The sequence below is a fragment of the Lolium perenne genome, chromosome 1 (genome assembly GCF_019359855.2).
Source record: "Lolium perenne isolate Kyuss_39 chromosome 1, Kyuss_2.0, whole genome shotgun sequence".
Lineage (NCBI taxonomy): Eukaryota > Viridiplantae > Streptophyta > Magnoliopsida > Poales > Poaceae > Lolium > Lolium perenne.
This window is the reverse complement of record NC_067244.2, coordinates 54,924,823-54,947,390: the sequence shown is the minus strand read 5'-3', so window position 1 is coordinate 54,947,390 and position 22,568 is coordinate 54,924,823. Positions and strand designations below refer to the sequence as shown.

The 22,568-nt window shown below is 43.5% G+C and overlaps 4 protein-coding genes and 1 long non-coding RNA gene across 5 annotated transcripts; 2 read left to right on the top strand and 3 right to left on the bottom strand.

The window, feature by feature from the left end:
• Nucleotides 1-3,563: 3,563 nt before the first annotated feature.
• LOC127339121 (E3 ubiquitin-protein ligase ATL41-like) lies at nucleotides 3,564-4,566 on the bottom strand. Its single transcript, XM_051365029.2, has one exon. The coding sequence runs from the start codon at nucleotides 4,335-4,337 to the stop codon at nucleotides 3,798-3,800; it is 540 nt and encodes a 179-aa protein (XP_051220989.1). The 5' UTR covers nucleotides 4,338-4,566; the 3' UTR covers nucleotides 3,564-3,797.
• A 458-nt stretch (nucleotides 4,567-5,024) lies between these two features.
• LOC127292788 (6-phosphofructo-2-kinase/fructose-2,6-bisphosphatase) lies at nucleotides 5,025-13,852 on the bottom strand. Its single transcript, XM_051322243.2, has 23 exons — nucleotides 13,466-13,852; nucleotides 13,307-13,370; nucleotides 12,727-13,025; nucleotides 12,028-12,237; nucleotides 11,389-11,595; nucleotides 11,013-11,105; nucleotides 10,583-10,681; nucleotides 10,464-10,493; nucleotides 9,594-9,647; nucleotides 9,340-9,393; nucleotides 9,190-9,267; nucleotides 8,972-9,063; nucleotides 8,836-8,893; nucleotides 8,646-8,720; nucleotides 7,779-7,826; nucleotides 7,462-7,559; nucleotides 6,590-6,665; nucleotides 6,382-6,444; nucleotides 6,202-6,293; nucleotides 5,815-5,883; nucleotides 5,603-5,666; nucleotides 5,465-5,530; nucleotides 5,025-5,363 (listed from the first exon to the last, which is right to left on the bottom strand). Exons 1-23 carry the CDS (start codon nucleotides 13,706-13,708, stop codon nucleotides 5,286-5,288), a joined length of 2,310 nt encoding a protein of 769 aa, XP_051178203.1. The 5' UTR covers nucleotides 13,709-13,852; the 3' UTR covers nucleotides 5,025-5,285.
• Nucleotides 13,853-14,004: 152 nt separating this feature from the next.
• Nucleotides 14,005-18,267, bottom strand: LOC127292795 (uncharacterized). The gene is made up of 3 exons (XM_051322254.2): nucleotides 17,534-18,267; nucleotides 15,507-15,592; nucleotides 14,005-15,414 (listed from the first exon to the last, which is right to left on the bottom strand). Exons 1-3 carry the CDS (start codon nucleotides 17,542-17,544, stop codon nucleotides 14,942-14,944), a joined length of 570 nt encoding a protein of 189 aa, XP_051178214.1. The 5' UTR covers nucleotides 17,545-18,267; the 3' UTR covers nucleotides 14,005-14,941.
• Nucleotides 15,310-16,949, top strand: LOC127292810 (uncharacterized). The gene is made up of 3 exons (XR_011754438.1): nucleotides 15,310-15,447; nucleotides 16,147-16,254; nucleotides 16,341-16,949. It is a non-coding gene; the product is annotated as an uncharacterized lncRNA (long non-coding RNA).
• A 1,082-nt stretch (nucleotides 18,268-19,349) lies between the features above and the next one.
• Nucleotides 19,350-22,548, top strand: LOC127292776 (uncharacterized). The gene is made up of 3 exons (XM_051322235.2): nucleotides 19,350-20,692; nucleotides 21,171-21,344; nucleotides 21,986-22,548. The coding sequence occupies exons 1-3, from the start codon at nucleotides 19,571-19,573 to the stop codon at nucleotides 22,298-22,300; spliced, it is 1,611 nt and encodes a 536-aa protein (XP_051178195.1). The 5' UTR covers nucleotides 19,350-19,570; the 3' UTR covers nucleotides 22,301-22,548.
• The last annotated feature ends 20 nt before the right edge of the window (nucleotides 22,549-22,568 follow it).

The following is a 22,568-nucleotide window of genomic DNA, read 5'->3' as shown; positions in this document are numbered from 1 at the left end:
AATCAAAAGAGTAAAATTAATTGCTAGACCATTGTTGCAGAATTGCAATTTACCAACCTCTTGTTGGGGACATGCGGTTTTACACGCCGCAGATCTGATACAAGTCAGACCAACTGCATATCATGAAACTTCCCCATTTCAAATAGTACGAGGCAATCAGCCAAGTATTTCCCACCTACGAAAATTCGGTTGCGCTGTATACGTACGGATATCACCACCGCAGCGTACCTCCATGGGCCCCCATAGAAAAATTGGAATCTATGTGGGATATAAATCTCCGTCAATTATAAAATATTTAGAACCCCTAACAGGGGACCTGTTTACAGCCCGGTACGCTGATTCAATTTTTGATGAGGATCATTTCCCGGCATTAGGGGGAGAAACAAACCACAAAGAATGCCAGGAAATAGATTGGAATGTAACAGGCATCCAATCCCTAGATCCACGTACTAAAGAATCTGAATCTGAAGTTCAGAGAATAATAGATTTGCAACACTTTGCAAATAACTTGCCAGACGCATTTACTGATCACAAAGGTGTCACTAAATCATATATCCCTGCAGTCAATGCACCAGAACGAGTAGAGGTACCAAATAAAACTACTCAACTCCCAATTGCAAATAAAAGGGGGAGAAATCTGGTCTCAAGGGAAAAGGCTTCTCCAAAGCCACCGCGGAAACAAAGAAAATCTATGACGGTAAATGCAAATCAACCTGAAGTTGATAGACACCAAGATGATGTTCAACATCAAGAACCTAGCATAAATGTGCACACAAATTCTATTGCTGGGACATCGAAACAACCAGACTCCGTTGTTATGGGAAATCACACGGTGCCTGAAGAAACTAATGAAATTTCCATAAACTATATCGATTCGGGAGAATCATATAATAGAAAGACTACAATTGTCGACACATATTTCTCCTCTAAAATTGCTAAAACCCTTCAACTGGATCCAGAGCCAAAATCTATGAAAGAGTGCCTGAAGCGCTCGGATTGGCCTAAATGGAAGGAGGCAATTGAGGCATAATTGCGCTCGCTTAATGAAAGAGAGGTATTCTCTAAAGTAATACCTACTCCTCAAAAGTCTTCCCTGTGGGAGCTAAATGGGTTTTCGTTCGAAAAATGAACGAAAATAATGAGGTGGTGAGATATAAAGCGAGACTAGTAGCACAAGGGTTTACGCAGAGACCCGGTATCGACTACGACGATACATATTCTCCTGTAATGAGTGGAATTACGTTTCGATACTTAATATCATTGGCAGTACAAATGAATTTATCAATGCAGTTAATGGATGTAGTGACCGCATATCTATATGGGTCACTCGATGCGGATATTTATATGAAAGTCCCTGATGGACTTAAAATCCCTAATCCAAATATAAATCGCAACATGTATTGTGTAAAATTACAAAAGTCACTCCATGGCTTAAAGCAGTCGGGTAAAATGTGGTATAACCGGCTTAGTGAGTTCCTTCTTCAGAAAGGATACTCAAATAATGATGATTGCCCATACGTTTTCATTAAGAAATCCTCAAAAGGATTTTGCATCATCTCAGTTTATGTTGATGACCTCAACATCATTGGTAACGCGGCAGATATATCTGTAGCACGCAATCATTTAATGACGGAGTTTGAGATGAAGGATTTGGGAAAAACCAAATTCTGCTTAGGTTTACAACTTGAGCATCTTCCCTCAGGAATACTCGTTTATCAGCCCGCATATATTCAGAAAGTTTTGGAAAAATTCAATATGGATAAATCATATCCATCCAAAACACCCATGGTCGTTAGATCCCTTGATATAGAAAAGGATCCTTTTAGACCTAGGGATGATAACTAAGATTATTGGGACCTGAGTTTCCATACCTTAGTGCGATTGGAGCACTAATGTACCTTGCTAATTGTACTAGGCCAGATATTGCCTTCGCAGTAAATTTATTGGCTAGACATAGTGCAGCTCCAATAAAATGCCATTGGGCTGGAGTGAAGAATATCTTCAGATATTTACAAGGTACCAAAGATCTTGGTTTATTCTATAAGAAGAATCAAGATATGACTTTGACTGGCTATACTGATGCCGGCTATCTTTCTGATCCCCATAATGCTAGATCACAAACTGGATTTGTATTTTTATACGGTGGAACTGCTATATCATGGAAGTCAACTAAACAGACTCTAGTAGCAACTTCCACTAACCACTCTGAAATAATTGCATTATATGAAGCTTCACGTGAGTGTGTATGGCTTCGCAGAGTGATTAACCATATCCAGACCTCATGCGGCATAGGTTCATTAGAATCACCAACTATTATCTATGAAGATAATGCTGCATGTATTGCTCAAATGCATATGGGATATATTAAAAGTAATATCACAAAACATATTGCTCCAAAACTGTTCTTTCCTCATGAATTACAGAAAAATGGAGAAATTAATATTTTGCAAACAAAATCTTGTGACAATCTTGCAGATTTGTTCACTAAGTCTTTACCAGCAGCTGCATTTCAAAAATGCATTCATGGCATTGGTATGGAACGACTTAGAAATTTGCAAAGTTCAGGGGGAGAAATCTCCCAGGACTAAACTTAGTATTTATCATCCGATAATAATATATTGTACTCTTTCCTTATGAGTTCTCCAACGGATTTCTCATATAGGTTTTAATGATACAATTATTATACCAACGGTATATCGGATTCCTATATTCTCCTTCTATTTTTCCACAGGATTTTTCGAGGATAAATTTGGACAAGATTGGAGATTCTCAAACTTTCAAGATTATGGACTATCAAGGTTTTCAAGCACTCAAGACGCTATGAAGAATTTCGGACATAGAAGATTTTGAAGACATCGTTTGTCCAAGGGGGAGTGTTAGGAATAAATTAGCGTTGTAATTAGGCTAATAAGGCAGTTAGGATTTCTATTAGGAAAACTACCTAGCAGTTAGAAATATCGCGTTGTCCAAACGCTGTCTACACCGAACAGTCGCTACACCTTTTGGAAGCGACCCAAACATTGTAACCGGCATTGTAAGCACCTGTTGGGGACCTATAAATACCCCACAGTCACAATCAATAGAATCAATCATTTGCCTTCATTCTCTGTAGTTTTCTTTAGGATCGCTGGCATGTGGTACCCGGATGTTGGTATCCTACGTGGCTTCGGCATTGGCTCATGTTTGGCATGCCACAGTGCGCCCTATGGGTTGATGGCAGTCTGAGGACGCTGGACACGCTATTGAGCAGTTTATGGATGTTTGGATCTTAACATTTCATCATGCATTTTGTCATAAATGCAACTCAGAATAATATGTGATTTGTTCAGGAATGATCCAGGAACACTGCATTTCTCTTTAACACGTGTTTTTCAACTTTTCATGGTAGATTGGAATGATCCAGGGACAGAAAGCCTGTTTAGGATGTGCGGCTGGACGATCTTTAGTCTAGGGATGTTTGGATCTTAACATTTCATCCGGAATTTTCTCATAAATTTTATGCAGCTGAAATAATATGTGATTTGTTCAAGAATAAACCAGGAACACTGCATTTTCTGTAACACATGTTTTTAACTTTTCATGGTAGTTTTTTTTTTACTTAAACTTATTCCTGTATGTATATCTAGTCTGGAAATTTCGGAGCCTGGATGGAATTAAGTAACCTAAACTAGAACCAAAATCATAGGAACTACACATACTTTCTTTTTACCTAAGCGAGAGAGGGTCCAGTCCAAAGTCCAAACATATATATTTACCGGCCCTGATATACATACATTGGCATTCCGGCACTGGGCAGCTCAACAGTAGCTCAATGGCTCCACGGCGGCCGCCGGAGCCGCCGCACCCAGCTCCGTCCTCACCGCCGACCTGCAGACCGGGCACGTGGAGCTGAGGCGGAGCCAGGCGTCGATGCAGCCGACGTGGAAGACGTGGCGGCACGCCGGGAGCAGCCTCCCCAGCTCGCCGTCCTCCATCTCGCCGAGGCACACCGCGCAATGCTCGTCGAAGGTGGCCTCCTTCTCCTTGGCGGACGACGACTCCCACACGAGCACCTGAAGAGCGCCCAGCTCCTTGGCGCCCAGCCCCGCCGCCTCGTCCGGAGCGCACACCGCGGCGTCGACGACGACGCTGATCGCGTGGAGCTCGTAGCCGTAGCCGTCCGGCGGCCGCTGCAGCGCCAGCGCGTGTGGGTTGGTCGTGGAGGTGGCGGCGGCACGTTGCTGGAGGAAGCAGCGGGCGTAGAGGTGGAGCGCGGCGACGAAGGCGATCGCCGCCGAGAGCGCGGTGACCGCGGCCAGGAGGACGTTGGTGTTGTAAGGAGGAGCAAACGGTGTCATGGCTGCTGCTGAATGCTGCCTGGCGCACGCTACGCAATGCGCGATAATGCCTACGTACGTACACAGTGGTGGCAGTCTAGTGTGACTGGACTATATATCCGAAGGTAGTCACAAGTTGCAAATTCGATTCTCTTCAGTATATCGATCTTTAAAGAACTCGTTGCCGCCCTTCGTTTTCGACATACCCCACATGTCACTGACGCATCAACTTGGTCGAAGCTCACCAACTTCGTCAAACGTCGCCTTTTGGTAACAAAAACTATTGGCAACTTGTGGCGACCAGCCAGGCAGGCATACGTACATCTTTCCCCTACAAGGTTCGCAGATGCCGCACGAAATCAGGGGAGATTTTGGCACACTGTGGAGCACCGCGCCATGGCGAACCGAGTTTCTGGAGCAAGAAACTGAAACTTCTCTGTGTCCTCACATGGGATATGGGAACAGCACAGCAGGACAAGACGGTTCGAGGCTTGGCTTGGTAGGTCTCGTGGCTCCAGAGTCCAACTTATGAGCAGTGAGGTGGTGATGGTACATTTCTTCAATGACATCAGCCACAGGGAAATAAAGGAGGACAAGGAATAAATACTTGGACTTGTTACTTCCAGCTGCAGGATGAACCTGCATTCCTTACTTATTAACAACAGTATATTTAAAATGTGCCTCGATTCATTGAACCTGTGACAAATATTTAGGGCCGGCGGGAGTGGTATATATATATATTCTTTTTTACAGTATACTCATACTACTAGCAGTATATGTTTTTTTACAATGACCAGTAGGTATTTTTGGTCGAATATTTTACACCGGAGGGGTTAGTTTTACACCATCCGGAGAAGGATGAGAAGTTGGTAACTATACTGAGTTAACCGTATCATATATGTACTGTTGTATCTTCAACAGAGAATATGAAACTTGTTGTTCTGCCGAGACAAGCTGCATCTCAATTTCTCAATCCATGAGCTTGTACCTCTTCTCCTCGACGCCGGTGACGCCCATTTGTATCTCGATTATGGTATGGAGTGGCATCTAGATTACATTACAAAGGGATTGATTTGGTTCAGCAATGTTTCTGCGAGTTTTCAATACAGCACTGAGCAACGACAAAAGATAAAAATGTCCCATGTTACCTCCATGTCTGGAACTTCCCTCAATGGCCTGTCGGCAAAATACGAGTACAGCGCTCGCAGGACGGCCTATAAATAGGGTAAGCAATTCAAGATCAGTGTTTCTACGCAAGACTTGTTTCATCAACTATAGCAATTTACCTGGTGGGATATAACAACCACTGGTGCTCGCTGGCGCTCAAGCTCGATGATGACAGGTTCCAACCTGAGGATAGTTTAATAGCTCGGCACATGAGTTATGGTGGAGCCGTGAAGATAATAGCAGAATATGTTTTTTTTTTCATAGTTTTCTGTTTTCATATTCTAGTAATAGTAAAACAGCATTTCTGAACAATGCAGTGAGATTTTTTAACCTCTGAATCACATCAAGGTAAGATTCCCCACGGGGGTAGCGATATCTCAGCTTGTCCTTCTTGCGTGACCTGGTTGCAAGTTGCACAGTACATGACAAAACACCACAACGGTGTGTTCAGATGTAAATATATAATAATTATGAAAAGGTTAATCTAATGCTTTGTTGAAGAAATTATGCAATGTGCAGCTATATATTGTCAGCTCAGTTTTGCAACTCACACATGTCAAAATGTCTGACGAAACTTCTAGTTTTTAGCATGCTATGATTAATATGAAAATTAAGATAGCTTTGCAGCATGATACTTAACAAAATAGCACGGCATTGTATATAAATCCAATAAGATATTACGGAACAATTGTTGTGAAAATAAGAGAGGACTACATACTCATATTCCTCAGGCATAATTTTCTTTATCTCTTCATATGTCATCCCATCACACACACCAGAATTGATCTCATCAAGAGCACGCCATTGTATCTGCCAACAAGGGCCAACGTTCATCAGGATACATACTTGTAGATAGCAAGACGTTTGTAAAACAAATCATAAACATTCAAGGAAGTACCTTTGGAAATCCAACAATTGGAGTTGCTGTCAAAATTGTTCTCTGTAGAGTGCTGGTCCAAATCTAAACAGCATAAAACACAAACACAAATGAAAGCAAGAGGCTCTGTTAGCTCACTTCATAGGATCGAAAACATTGTCTCTTTTAAGTAAATACTGACAACAATGTTGCTCCTGTAAGTGTAACTCAATTTAATGGAATTACTTACAGTTGCAGTTTTCTCAGACTTTAGGCGCTTCTCAATAAAGTTGGCTAGTTTCTTAGCATAAAGCTCTCCGTCTTCACTGCAAAATTATTAGCCACATTGAAGTGGAGTTTGGTAAGTGAATACGTAGGCTAATTCCCAGAAGATAAATGATTCTGAGTGATACTTTCTTGACAAGTAAAATAATTAAAATTTCCATATATATTACTCGCTCCCTTACTTGATATAAGCCATATAGTTTTTGCACGGAAATTAATGCATGGTCTAGGACTGTTAACTTTTGTTGGTTTTGGACGTAGTAGCCCCAGGAGAACGATGTGAAACTAGTGGAAAAATAGGAAAGTCAGGATTCTCTCTCCCTCCCAATCAGATATCTTCCTCTAGTATGGCAACAAATTCCACAAATATCTCTCTCATTGAATCTATGTGAGAGAAAGAAAAAGGACTCCCAAACTAGAGGAAAAATAGGAAAGTCAGGCTGCACGTTAAAATGATGCCTAATCGTGAGCGCTACCGCTACATGAGAGAGAAAGAAAAAGGATTCCCAATTGAATGGTACATACAGCCTACATGGGGCAAAACAATCGCCTAATTTCCAGGGGTTGCATGCAGGTCATTTAAATAGAAAGAAGGATTGCATGCGGGGAGTTGCTACTCCTCAATTTTATGAATTGCATGCGTGACTCGGAGAGGGCTTAATTTGCCTACAGTCCTAATATGCTCTATATTTTGGAAATTTTCTCAAGAAATTATATGGCTTATATAAAGGAACAGAGGGAGTACCGTTTGCCTGTTACTTACATAACTCAACATGGTAACTTAAGTATATAAAAGTATCATCTGAAAGTATCATATTGAAGTTCATAGAAGCAAACCTCAGGACCGTGTCACCACCAACTCTTCCTCTAACATTATGCAAACTCTCACCATGCCTGGTAAGCAAAATAGGCCGAGGCGCAAGATGAGAGTTCACCTGTAGTCGCATTGAGAAAAGACATGTCACCAATTAAAATTCACAAATAATAATGCTCTGGTGTGAACCCAATTTATTGTGAAACACTCCAAATAAATTTGTGGCAACGGCATAGTATGCGCATTCCAATATTAGGCTGATATTATGATTTCTCCGGAAACTGCAACCATATACTGTATCAAATTTATAGTGTAAGCAACTAAGCATTGAAGTACATACCAAGAAAAAGACAATACGACCAGGGAGATAGCCACTGATATTGTTCACCTGGAACAAGGTGACAAAAAGTTAAGAAATTCAAAGAAGTACTAAACAAATCTGGCATGATGAGTTTCAAACGCTAGAAGCCCACAAGAACATAATTCAACGAAAATTCTCGGTTTGGTGTAATGAATGAACCCTAGTACAGTTTGAGATATAACAGGTCAGAACCTATCTTGTGTGCCTTGTAAATATAAGACTTAGTAACCGAATACCCCTTTTACAAGGAAGTTTGGCGAACGAGGGTGCCGCCCAAGATCCGAGTTTTCCTGTGGCAAGTTCATGTGGGCAGGGGTGCAGGAACTTCTCCCATGTAACTGGAATCCAACAGGGGTCGGTGAGTTCATTGCGATAGTCCAAGGTCTCTCCGGACCTTTACGTAGGCTAGCTTGGTTCGCCTTCGCAGCTCTAGGCTGGACGCTTTGGAACACACGCAACAAGCTAGCTATCGAAGGGAAGGTGATCGGACATCCAGCTGACGTTCTCTTCACCATGTCTACTCACATGCAGAGCTGGAGGGTTCTGGTAAGACATCGGGACAGGGACCTCTTGGACGAGGCGCTGGGCGAGCTTAGGCGGCTCTACGCGAGGATGAGTACGGAGGGCTCTTGACTACTGCTATCATGTCGTCTTTATTTTCTTGTTGTGGGCTGCCTATGAGGCACTTGTATGAGACCTTAATCTAGAGTGTGGGTGTGTTGGTGATCTCGAACTGTCATTGTATCGCTACTATGTTGCCGCTATGGCTTTATCTATAAAGCCGGGCCAATGGCCTTATGTTTAAAAACAGGACAGCAGGATAACCAGGAAAATAATGTTTGTTACCTGTAACTGACCACCCTCCCCTTTTACCATATCAATCATTTTGATATAAGAACCTTCCTCCACTGGCTCGTAGACCTGCAATATGAATCCTACTTGATTCAACATTATATAGTTTACAGAGCTCAAAATTTTCATTTCGCATGAAACACTACACCAGAATATAACTTGTTTAGCATTGAGAGTTTGAGACCTTCTCATAGTTTGTCAGGCGCTCAAGGAAATCCTGCAATCCAGCTTCATAGTCTGGCCTACAAAATTGCATGGGAATAAGTTCACGGATATTATCTTTCTAGCGAGGGAAAATTGAGGGGTTGTCGGTTCCTAACTGATCAGCATAGTCAGGACTTTGCTGAATTTTCAGGCGAACGTTCCTTTCGATTATGTTCCTGTCGTTACATATTGTCTCCAGAAATATTATCTGTAGAGAATGAATTCAGTTAGCAAGCAGTACGTAATACAAATGTATCAAACGCACAAAAGGACAATTAAACTAACCCACAAACTGTCAATAGTATGACAGTATTTTTGTGGAAGTGTGACTTACCTTACAGTTCCCTTCAGCCATCTTCATTAGCATATACCTCCTTTTGCTTGTGCTGTTCGTTGCATCAAATATACCAACCTAAAAAAAAATGGAACTGGTCAGAAGGAATATTACATTGTTAGCAGGCTATGTAACATAACATCAGCTTACCTGACCACCTCCATGCATCCAGTCTATCATGTCTTCCATTGCTAAAGCAGCCACCTGGAAACATGTTGGACAGAATAAAAAAATGGATAAATTTGTTTGAATCACAGCTATCACTTTAATGTTAATATTCGTCTCATGGGGCTGGTTGTGAGGCAATCATCTTAAAAACGTTGAACGACATATATTGTGAACATGAAGAATCTATACAATTTAGAGTGTACTTAGCAACAAACTGTAGAACAAAGCATGCTAACCTCATTACGTGCCTCAATCCCTTCTTGGTTATCAGGACGGAAAAAGTCTGCAGACTGAACCAATGAAACTACAGAATTGTTAGGTGAAGGAATATGGTTTTGCTGACATTTGCTAAAGAAACTACATTGCAAAAATCCAGATATACAAGATATCATGTGAATAAGCAGTATTATGATAAGAATCAGGGCCAACCATGTCATGGGTACAGTAACAGTGCAGATAGAAGTATGGAGAAAAAAAAGAGTCTATGAATTGACTTGCTCAACCAATGAGCATACATATTCAGTAAGCAGCTAGTTGGTGAGATTCAACGTTTACTGCGAAAATTGGTGGATGACCTCTACCCCTACATATACAGAACTGTTTGGAATGGTGCATATAGTGAATGGTTCAAGTCATTTCCTATAAAGAATTGGTGGATGCCCTCTACCCCTACAGATAAAGCACCTCAAGTCATTTCCTTTATATGGCTTGCCTAGCATGTAGTGAATGGTGCATATATTAACATTCTTCTTTGGAAATATATAAAAGAAATTACACACCGTAGGGGCTTCCCCTACGATCATGAGCTTTAAAAAAAGGTAAAAAATGAGTAAGAGTAACCCAAGCATAAGATGGCAGTGATAACTATTACTGATATTAAAAGTCATTTCCTTTATATGGCTCGCCAAGCATGTCGTGAATGATGAATAACCCAAGCATAAGATAGCCGTGATAACGATTACTGATATTAATACAATAGTGATGCATAAAAGCAAATATAGATATAGAGTAACTTGAAAATAAAATATCGTGCAATGTTAAAAAAAAGGCTTATACTTCAACAAAAACATGTGAAGCGAATTGTAGCAAATGACAGTTCTTAGTACCTGATTTGCTCCATGCTTCAGACGGCGGTACTACACATCAAGTTTCAACCAACAGAGTTCAGTTCATTTTCCAGTAATCCAAGAATATGTACTGTTTGTGCAAGATAATACCCTCTCACCTTTCCAACGTTGAAGTGTTTTGTTTCATGACCTAGCCAACGAAGGTACCTAGTAAGCTTAACTGCAGTGAAGGTTTTACCACGAGCTGGTAGGCCAACCTAATTATGAGTAGACATTTTCAGATGGATAATTGACCTTTCAGAAGAAGCAATGACCAACAATATATGAATATGCTCAAGCACAAACAGTAATGAATCTTAATAAAAGATATCCTAATGGCTGGTTATTCCTCTCCCTGCTTACACTATGAACATTAAAGTGCATATGCATTGTGCTACTAGGTACTATACTACTATGTAACAACAATGAAAATAAAATATTTTTTCATGGTATACGGTGATCATAAACTCATACTATCACATTAGCTTTCAATATTCATATAAGAGATGAAAAACAATTAACAGCTGTAACAGAAGTATATTATTTTACCAAAACAATAGCCAGTTTCCTGTCCTCCTTTGATCCATGCAACCTATCAGCTACAGCTGCAGCTGCAACAGCTCCGGCTGCTTCTGGCATGGCCTTCAAATAAGTCAACAATAAGAAAGAATCAGGTAATCTGTTGGAATATTTATTTAACAACATCAAAGAATAATGAATAAATGGGTTATTCTAGTTTATACTAGCTTACAGACACCTGTTCCACAATTTCAACCAAGTCTCTAGAAGTTTATAATTGTTCATTCAGGCACTTAATACACCATGTAGTCAGTGTATAGGATCAACCCGTACACAACTTATTCCTAATTATTTCAGTTTTCTTTTGTTACCTCCTACTCTAGTTGAGGATACGGACAATACTGACCTTTGTTGATCCAAAATTAAGGCCAGATGCCAGGGAACATGCACTAAACGATTTGCCAAGCTTAGGAGAGACAACACCCCTGTCAACATAAAGTCCCTTTTGCCTGTCCTGATTTTGCAATGGTATTAAGGTACCAACTGATTTTGACTCTACCATTCCAGAAACTTGTAACTTCTTAGAAGAATCTGCTACTGGGGCCTCAGTATCCTACAAAAGGACCAAAATAATGTGGCATGGCTCTTTTAGAACACTAACTTTGGTTTGCAGAAATACATGAATCATATACTTGATTGTGTATAACTCTGCAATACGATATTATGAAACAAAAACACTTGCACTTCAAAAGAAAGTAATGGATATCAAGTAGATGTAACTTAACAAAAATCATGATTCATTATATAAAATGATAAAAAAAAACTAAACCATACTAGTTCATTATTGGTTGGAGGATCAATTCAGGGAACATTAAGTTCATTATAGAAGTGAGAAAAATGGATATGGAGCAGTTATATATCAACCAGAAACTGATGCATCAGACCCTGGTCAGACCCTTTTCTTTAAGTACAACACAATTAAATAATTATACGGAATAGTACAACCAACATTTTAGCATACCAATTTTTCTAGATTACATCTTACTTTATTGTGGTCACTATGATCTTGAAAATCTGCAGAAGCACTTGGACTCTGAATACCATCGCTAAGAGGTATATCATTTGTCCATATGCTGGGTTGAGTTAAGGATGCTGGGGTTGCAGCAAGGTTTGCTGCATATTCAGTTGGTGGCGCAGTTGGTGTTGGAACAACATAATGTTCTAAGTCAAGCTCCAGACTAGAACCAGATCCATCCTGCAGGCACGACAGAAAAAAAGGTGACCACAAGACCAACTAGCTGCTATTAGCATTGAAAATCATGCAAGTATTAAATTAACTGGTAAAATAAGAGGAAATGTTAATAACATATTATTTTTTTAGTGTGCAGATTATCTTAAGCAAATGGCAATTACAATTATAAGATAGCACAAAGAAGGCTATCAAAAGGCAAGAAAATGCGAAAAAACAGCTCTCATGTGATCGTTTGGACTGTTAATATGTTATGGACATATCACATTCCGGATTTCAGAAAATTGCATGGCTAAGATTGAACTTTCAATGAAGGAAGTCAAAACCATTCATGTCATCATCATTTTTTGTGTACTTGTTGACTTCATATAAACTTTGGATACCAAATGAACCAGTGATTCGAGCAGAAGGGTTAATGAAATGCAAGCATAACACAGAAGCATAAGAGCATGGCAAAACTCAAAGCCAGGTACTCATTTTCACTACACTTCTCACCTCGGTCGCATGAGCGGGTGCTTCATTTATACTGACGTCAGGGATTCCCCGGACCATGGAAGGCTGGAAGTTCTCCTTGTACACCCTCCAGCTCGCGGCGAGATCAAGCGGAGACACGATGTCGGCCTTGTTGAACACCCTGAACTCATGCGGCTCGTCGTCTCCATTAATCCTGAAGTTTGCAAGCCTCACGTCACCCTCGAGCATGCCACCCGTGAGAAGCCGTGTGGGCCCTTCCTCGATGATGCACGGGGTCGCCGCATCCTTGGGCTTGAGCAGGAATTTGAAGTCGAGTGTTTCTGCAGCAAATTGCACGGGTCGTGATCATCAGGAACAATCAGGTTCAGCAATTTGCACCAGAGTTCGCAGAAGTTGAACTGAACACTTGCTTTTAACTGGGGCAATTGACTATTCTACCAAACAAACTCCTGAAGGTTTTTGGTTAAATTGCTGCAGCTGGGAGGTCAGTACAGCTTCCCCAAGTTTTAATCCATCAGACGAGATCACCAAACCCATTCCGTTACTAAATAAACAGTACTGAAAAGTATAGAAAGGGCAGGCAGGTAGGTAGCGTGCATACCATGGTCTGGCGGCACGACGAAGCTGAGCTCCCACATGGACGCCAGCTCCCTCTCCATCGGGAGCTGCAAAAACCGAAACCAAATCCTCGATCACAATGTAAACCAAATTAAACCGGCAAGCGTGGGAGCAGGAGCAGCAGCCAGTGGCGGGTCCGTACGGCGTGTGCGGGGTCCCATGAGCCGATGATGGGCTCGGAGCCGTAGACGTGCGGCACGAGGTCGCCGATGATCCGCGCCTTCTCCATCTTGAGCGAGACGTAGAGCTGCGCGCCGCCGTGCCACGACCCCGTGACCGCGCCGCCGGCGCTGCCCTCGTCCCCGTCCACTCCGCCGTCGCCGGGGAGCGCGGCCCCGCCGGCGCCCCCGACGCCGTCCATGCCCTTGGACCCCGACGTGCCCATGGCTGCGGAGTGTGAGGTGAGAGTGGAGCGTGTGACGGTGGTGTGGTGGTTTATCTCTCAATTAGGGATTCGGGAGGGAGAGCGATTGGAGTGGTGGTGGTGGCGCGGGCGCGGACTCCGAGGCCTCGGACGGAGCTCGCAGGATAGAATGTGGGGCCCACCTGGCAGCGGCGGCCGCCCCTTTCCTGTGGACGTGGCGGCGCGGCGGCGGCGCGGCCGCTCGCCGTCGAGTCGACGGAAGGAACACGGAGAGGAAATTATAATCACGAAAACATAAATCTAAATTCGACCAGGATATCGCGACTCCAATTCTCCTTTTTCCTGAATTATTAAGAACTTTGTAACATGCCAAACGCAGCTTGCTTCAATGAGCAACTTTGAGTGTCTACTGAATAATATACTCTCCCTCATGTCTAAACTACCAAATATGTTTGATCAATGAAGTAAAAATTCAAATATCAATATTAGTTAGTAGTCAAAGATAGAGGGGAAAAAAGAGGAAGTCGTGTTTTGGCTCATAGGAGCATATACTCCCTTTATTTTGAAACACAACTTGAACACATTTAAAATGTTAAAAAAACTGAAAAAAAATTAGATGTACATCTTCATGTGCTATGAGCCAAAAAAAAAAGTCGTTTCATGTGTCGTGTGTCGTGTGTAAAAAGACAAAATCGATGCTAAAAATAAGGCTTTTCACAAAATAAATTTTCTTTTTTCTACATAGACCACAAAAATATCGGTTTCTCGCGAAACTTGACGATCACACATATATTATGGAAATGTACATGTAGAATTTTGTAACCAAATTTTTCGGCACTTCGAAATATTTTTTCTTGGTAGAGGGAGCATATGCACCTAGGAACTGAATTGCATTAACCATTTGATCTCTATAAGTTTACCTTATCTAAGGAGTTTACTTTTAGCAAACAAGAATGCTTAGTTTCATTTCATTTCATTTGGCCATTACAACTTTTGAGGACAATTGTGAGTACCGGCGTGGTTTGATATTCTCTATTGCCTATCAACATCATAGAAATCTAGAATCCATAGTATAAGTGGCACAAAGATTGTGACCCTTCTCGTAGTACCCCAATTCATTTTGCCTTTTCCTATTACAATTTGAGCTGTGTTACGGTGATTGGGCGGTACTACGGAGTACTACCCAGTACTACCGCCAGAATTTATTCTAGCCGTCCGGTCTAATCATTTAATTTTGTATTTTAATTTAACATTCTAAGGGTATTGTGGTAACTTCGCATGGCAACCGCCCCACATCGCACGACCACACAACTCCATCTGCAATTCCCCCGATCCTCTCTGCTCCTCTGCCTCCTGGGCGAATCCCTGCCGCCGCCAATCACTGCGGCCGCGGAGCCCGTGTAGCCGAACCCCTGCCGCGGAGCACCTGCAGCCGAACACCTTCCGCTGCCGCAACCGTTCCGCGGAGCCGCTGCCGCAACCGTTCTGCGGAGCCCCTGTAGCGACGGCGCCCACGGCCGGACCAGTTTCCCTGCCGTCGCCGAACACCTTCCGCTGCGGCACTCCTGCAGCGCCGGCGCCCATCACCGGATATCTCTGTCGCGCGGGTGGACTGGCCTGCGACGGAGGCGGATTCGTAGGCCTCGTGGACGCACACTTCGGCTGGTGAAACCCCGCGCCGGCGTCGCCCCTGCACCCACCGCCACCTCCCCGCCGGTGTTCTCCACCTGACAGTGAAGAGCACCTCAATCACATCTAAGGTACACAATCCACCCATATCTGCTCGGTTCTTGAGTAACAGTAAGCCCAATTGTTTTACAGTTGAAAAGTGTTTGGTATGTACTGTACTGAGTGCCTCCTTTCTCCTCTGCGTGGAATAGCCTAGTTTCGAAAATGATTATATCCCTGCAAGTTTCGAAAATGATTATTGCCTCTTGCTAAGCAATGACAAACAGGCAATATCATAATACAAACAACACCGAGAACCAAATAATAGGTTGAGAAAAGGCTACTTTCAGAGATATGAACCTCTTGGTAAGCAACGAAAAATGCAGCAGAGCTCTTATATATTATATTGTGAGAGAATGAATAATTCATAGAGGGCATCAGAGTCTTTCTGCATATCTGAATCTAGTTCAGTTTTGTGGTTGATAATAAATTTCCAAAAGATCCTTTATCCAATTAGACATAACAGGAATTAAATAGACCACCAGAAACTCATCAAACAATCACTGAACAAATGGCCCTTTCATCCATCCAAGTTGCATTTTCTAAGATTCAGTTCTTCTAATCATGGAAGCAACCGATATGGAACATATATTTTTCAAGACAACTTGGGTCATCTACAGATGTTACATTAAAAACAATACAGACTCCCTTGTCACTTGCATGAACCACCAAGGAACTATGGAAACTCATTGTGGAAAGCCCAACTATCATGATTTTTTTGTTGAATGTAGAGAGCACACAGGAATATGATCTGAACAAATGAGATGGGCAGATCAAAATTTGTCCATCGGCTTGAGTTTTACACCAACCTTCCATCCGTTACTTCAAGAACTATACTGGTTAGTCCGACACAACTGTCTTTTCAATTCAGCAAAATCTTCCATGTTTGCACAATACAACTAACATACCGGTTTCTGCTCTACAGAAGAAGGCCTACAAAGCTAGAATGGCAAAGCTTGACAAAGACAATGCTGCAGATGATGACATCCAGGTAATCAGCAATCCAAATGATGCCAGCAAAAAGGAAGAAAGCCCTCCAAATGATGCCAGCATAAAGGAAATCAGCCCTCCAAGACCAATTGGCAGTCAAAAGCGGAAACGCGGGCGTCCAAGGAAGATTGAAACTCTTAAACCTACTAATCCTGTAAAGGATCAATATAAATTAACCACAGATGCTGTCACTGGGCTTGTGGAGGGAAGAGCACGCAGGAAATCAAATCCTGGGCCCCAACAGGTGAGCCCATACAAGGAACTATGAAACTCACAGGGAGTGGCTGTCAAGGGTAGTTTCAGATGAGCTGCTCTTATAGCATGTGACAATTTAGACACAGTCATGTTCTTCAATCTATGCCTATACTTAAGTTCTGCCATTTTGTCATATTGCAGGTAAACTTTGTAATTTTAAGTTCGAACCGATCTGGAGAGTTGTTACATTTTAATGTAAGCCATTTGTTTGGCTTGACTATTCTACATGACTACTCAATGCTGCAGTGTTGTTGGTGTGTTATTCAAAATTATCCTCGAATCTCGAGTTAAGCGGAACTTGCCTTAGTCTCCTTCTGTTCTCCCTTGTCATCAACCATTACGAGCTTTGGTGAAGACCCATAAGCATATCGCAATGAGCAATATACAAGTACAGTGCTATATTGTATGTTTACTGCTCAACTGCTCATTATCAGCCTTAAAACCATCGTTTAACATCCTAAAGAACAAGTTCTATAATCTTGTGGAATGTCAAAAATTAAAGATAAACATATGCCATGCATGTCCAATAAATCAATAGATACCATGATACACTTAGCCTAATTATTTACTGCTAAAACTTATTCTTAAAGTAGTCGATGGCAATCAGGTAGTAGGATCAATTCGTGCTTAACCAACACTTCACAGTGGTTCTATTCTTAAAGCAAATGGCATTCACAGTAGTAGTGAATGTCAGCAAATGAGTTTGAAACTATAGGCTCTATAATTCTAGATACAGGAGGATAAATCAACGAACACTAGCTTCATCCAGGACGTTGATCCATTAGCCAAGCAACCATTCTTACTGCACATGGCCATCGGTACATTTGCAAGAGACGGAACCCAAAAAAAAGTGCTGCACTGGACCGGACGCACCTGATTATCATGTTCAACGCCTCCAGTACCTCCGACGCATCAAGCCGGCATCACGCGGCATCCCGGCCACCTGCAGCTTCGACACCGCCGGGTCCACCTCCTCGGCCCCCGGCGCCGCACCGGGACGCCGTCAGAGAGGCGCTCTGCCTCCGACATGTAGTGCCGACGTCTAGTCGTCCGGCGGCCGGAATGTGGCATTTCGTCATGTTCAACACCACCAATGCCCCATGTGGCATTTCGTCAAACAGCTTCCACGCAACGTTGGAGAGGTCCACCGTCGTGTAAATGCCCATCAGCAAGCTCGCGGTCTACTCGTCCCACCACCCCTGGGCAGCCGTGCCGGGGACGCCGTCTCGGAGGCGGTCTAGTCGTGCGGCGGGACTGCCCACCCGCAGCTCATACGCCGCGCTCGGCAGCTACAGCCAGCACCACCTCCTCTGCCTCATCCCAGTGGTCCAACGGGGGTGAACTGGAGGTTGTTGGAGAGCTCCTGTCTCGCGGACGGTGAGGTGTGAGTGGTGTACGTCGTCCTGGGCGACGAATCCCGTACGGCGGCGCGGCCACCGGCCAGGGTGATGCTGCAGGAGATAGGGGATGGAGGTGGTGAGCGAGCGTGGATGGGTGAGCCGGCGGGGACGGGGTGGCGGTGGGAATGGAGAACAGGGGCGGCGGCCGCCTCTGTGGCTGAGAACAGGGCGGCGACGGGGGATGGGACAGGGGTGGCCTCCGTGGCCCAGAGAGATGAGGGATGCCATCTAAACGCGAAATGACATAACTACCCTTCTGTTAAATTAAAATAAATGAATAATTCCAGTACTTTTCAGTACTTTCCAGTACTTATTTTCCAGTGCTTCCCTGTGCTACTATTTTATCCACCGTCAAATTAAACAGATTGAAGGGCTCCTAAATTCCCCAACCATAGTAAAAGTTGTATTACAATTTTCTACGACGGGTTTGGGTTTTGGGCTACGGATTGGTATTCTCCATTGCCCGTCGATGTCATTGAAAAACTTGAATCCAAAATACAAGAGGATCGAGAAGAAATACATGCCGATCGATTTTAACATGCCAACTATAAAAATAAATCATATAGGGATGCACACGACCCACTAACTTTGTATAATCTCCTTGTTCACTCGGGTTCATCTTTAGGATAGAAATGTTGCACGTGGGCAACATCGCCAATAATGGATTTTTTAGGCACGATCTAGGAGTTGATGGATGCACATGGAGGTGGAGCAGGGGACCTACACGTGGGAGTAAAGCAGGAGGAGGGAGTTGCGTAGAGTTGGCGGAGCAGTAGTGGTGGAATGCGAGGGAGGGAGAAGGTGGCGGAACGAGTGTGGTAAGATAGAGAACGTGAAGTTTGGATAAACATGGAGGACCTTTTCGCAAAAGAACCTTCACGTCGGTTAAGTGGAGCCAGTCGGTTAAGTGGAGCCAGAGGGAGTATATGAAAGTATGGTGTGTAGCTAGAAAACGACACCTTCTCGGCCGTACGGCGAGCTATTTTCTGGACAACGTTTGTATAAACACCGACGGAGAAGGATGAACTAGAAAGTGGATATTGCGTGGCAAGTTGAAATCTTAAGATAAATTTATAGCATGTGACACATAGTAAATGGATCTATAGGACCATATTATAGTTTTTTGTGTGAATGCAAAATATTATCATCAATATGAAATAGTAATACAAATTAATAAGAGGGAGTATAATACACTCATATTTGGAGCCACCAATCACAACTGAATTTCATGTGTAAATTGAAGCGTTGAAGCAAATCGTAATTTTATTGTCGGCGTGGGCTGACTTGTTTACGGCTGGTTGGGTTGGGCCGTCCGGGAATTCCCAACCGATTTTTCGCAGCTCAGGCGACCCCCACGCCGCCGTTTTTCCCGTCGGCAGCCGCTACACGGCGGCGACTCCAACCCGTTCCCCGCCGCCGGCCGCCACCCTTCCTAGCTCCATCTGACGCGCTATCCCCAAATCCAAATCCCTCCTCCGTCGACCTCAAAGAAACAAACCCCTCCTCCTTCATGGACCACGCCGGCGACGAGGAGGCCGCCCCCAACTCGAAGCGGGCGAAGCTCGCCGTGACCGGCAGCGAGGACCACCTGAGCGCGTTGCCCGACGACGTCCTTATCCACATCCTTCTCAAGCTCCGCGACACGGCCTTCGCTGCTCGGACCAGCATCCTCTCTCGCCGCTGGCGCCGCGTGTGGACCCTCCTCCCGGAGATCCACTTCTCGGACGCCACGGACCCTCGCCGCATACGCCCCGCCCTCGCCGCCAACGAGGCGCCGGCCATCCTCCACCTAGCCGCCGTCGCCCAGGACGCCTCGCCCTATTCCGTGGCGGCCTGGCTCCAAACCGTGGCGCCCCGCCTCTCCGGGGATCTGATCTTTCGCAACATCATACATAGCAGTAGCACGTCTGAAGAAAGAGGCGGCTTCGAGCTCCCATGCTTCCACAACGCCACCTCCATCAGGCTCAGCCTAGGGTTTCTTGGCCTCACCATGCCGGCTTCTGGCGTTTTCGCTCACCTCATCGATCTCTGCCTGGATCACGTCTGGATATACAGCCCAGATCGACTCGCCGACGTTATTTCTTCGCGGCGGTGCCCAGCGCTGCAGAGACTGGCCATCCGTGATGCCAGATGCATGGGCAACGTCGCCATCCACTCGGGGTCCCTCCGGCAGATGGAGCTGAGGAATCTGAAAGGCTTCAACAGATTGACCATCCACTCAGAGTCTCTGCTCAAAATGGAGCTGAGTGATCTGCGTAACCATCAGCTGCTAACTGTCACAGCGCCATCGCTTGAAGAGCTAACTTTGAGCTCCTGCATTCTCGGCGGTCACGGTATGAGTCTGCTGGTCTCAAGCATCTCAGCTCCTCAGCTATTGGTGCTCAAGTGGAAGAAGAATACTTGGCATCCAAAATATGTCGAACTTGGTGAGATGACGCATCTCCATTGCCTGGACATCGATGTTTTTCTTCAATACGGAACGGATGACTTTATGGATGACACCGATTTCCTGATGGATGATGACATCGGTTTCCTGATGGATGACGTTATTATGTACAATACCGACACCCTGATGCTGTTGCAGCGCTTCAAGGTCATACACAAGCTAAACCTCAGAGTGGACTATCTGCCGGTGAGTTATTCCTTCCTCATGTGGTACCTATTCCATCATTGCAACATGCTAGCAAGTCAATACTCGGTCGATGACAAGGCTAACAGAGTAACAGAGAAACTTAGAGTTCAAGTGGAATCTGTTTTGGATATATATAGCCATGCAAATTCTCACCCATTTAAACATGGCTGAGTTGTCTTCAATTTGTGAATAGCGTTTTCTACATTTAGGTAAAACTATAACATAATTGACATAACCGGGACCTGTTTTGCATGTGCTCGCTTACTAGTAGTTGCTCAAGGAGACATGAACCCTGAGGAGCTGCAATAAATCAAACAACCATGATCAATTTTGACAAGCTTTATTTATCACTATCAAACTAATTTGTTAGCTTATAATAGCAACCATGTTTGTGTGCTAATCATTTTGAAAATTAGATGTTTGTGTCCTTCTGCAACTGTTTTATGTGATTCTTTTTCTGTCTCTTATGAACGTACAGTGCATGCGTGTCAATGAATACTTGATGGAGGACATAACAAGGCTCCCTGACATTACATTCTTGTCCATTGTTATAACGGCACACGCACATTCCTTTGGAGCCTGCTTGTTCCATGTCCTCAGGATGTGTACTGGTGTAAGAAAACTGGCGCTTGATACTCCTGGCCACTTTGACGTAAGCATATCCTTCAACTTCTTTACCTCTAATTTTTAAATTGTTAGTCTGTTACTTGAGTGATGCCACCTAGAAGCGTTATGCATTTGCATTTCTTGGCACAGCTAGGCATGCTATGCTAGCTGCCGACTCCAGGTTCTGCTCTTTAAGTTTATCTATTGTAATATATGGCTTATGTATCTCTCATTTACAACACTCTGCTCTTCAAGTTTGACAAAGTGGCAATACTACTTGAGTTGGTGGTATCATTTTTTCAAAGAATTTTATTATTGCTGGAAATTTCAAGCACTTTGTGGGAACTTGAGAATGTTTTGATTTGTTTGCTTAATCTTGATAACATGATTAGAGTCAGCTTCTAAGAAAAATCTTTACTAAGCTTATGCCATGCAGTTTGTGAAGATTCCATCAAAAAAGAAGCCCTGGAACATATTTTAAACAAATGGGTCATCTTATATCTGTAGCATGATACCTCAGTCCTCGTGTAACTTTATAGTAATATCTTCTAATTTGCACAGCACAATCACAGTTTGTGCAATACATAAACATATTTCCATTTGTTATTTTCTCGACTTCTGGACGGCAAATTTTATGTCATTAAACCATATCAGTTAATCTTACTAGGTTGATATCCCCTGTTTCAGGAAGCCTGCCCATCAGATTGCCCTTGTGGTCAGCCACCAAACTGGAAATCTGAGGAGCTCATGCTGGATTGCCTCCAAGAAGCAGAAATCAGTAACCTGAGAGGAACTGAACATGAACTTGCTTTCATGGAGCGGTTGTTCAGCTGGGCAACGGTGCTAAAGCAGATGACAGTAACTTTCGACGAGTCAATCACTGAAAGCAGGGACATTAAGGAGTTCTGCCAGAAGTTACTGAGCTTCTCCCCGCCAGAGGTATGTATGGGATTCTTCGTGTACCGCCATTCCGAGAAGATTTTGTATGTTCCAGTAGACTAGGACTCTGACACTGGTAGCTCATATTCTTTTGGGAGCAAGGTTCAACTGTTCCTGTTCCTGTTTGTTGAGTAATTGACATGTCAGGTCTGAAAGTAAAACTAATTCTCATGTCCTGTATTGTCCATCTTCGTTTCTAGAATAACGGTAACATGTACTGCGATCAGTTCCTGATGTTAGCAGCTCTACCTCTCATCCAAACGAACACTGTGATCTCTAGGGGAATCACAATTTGCCACATGCCATTGAAATATCCTTCCACATTTATACA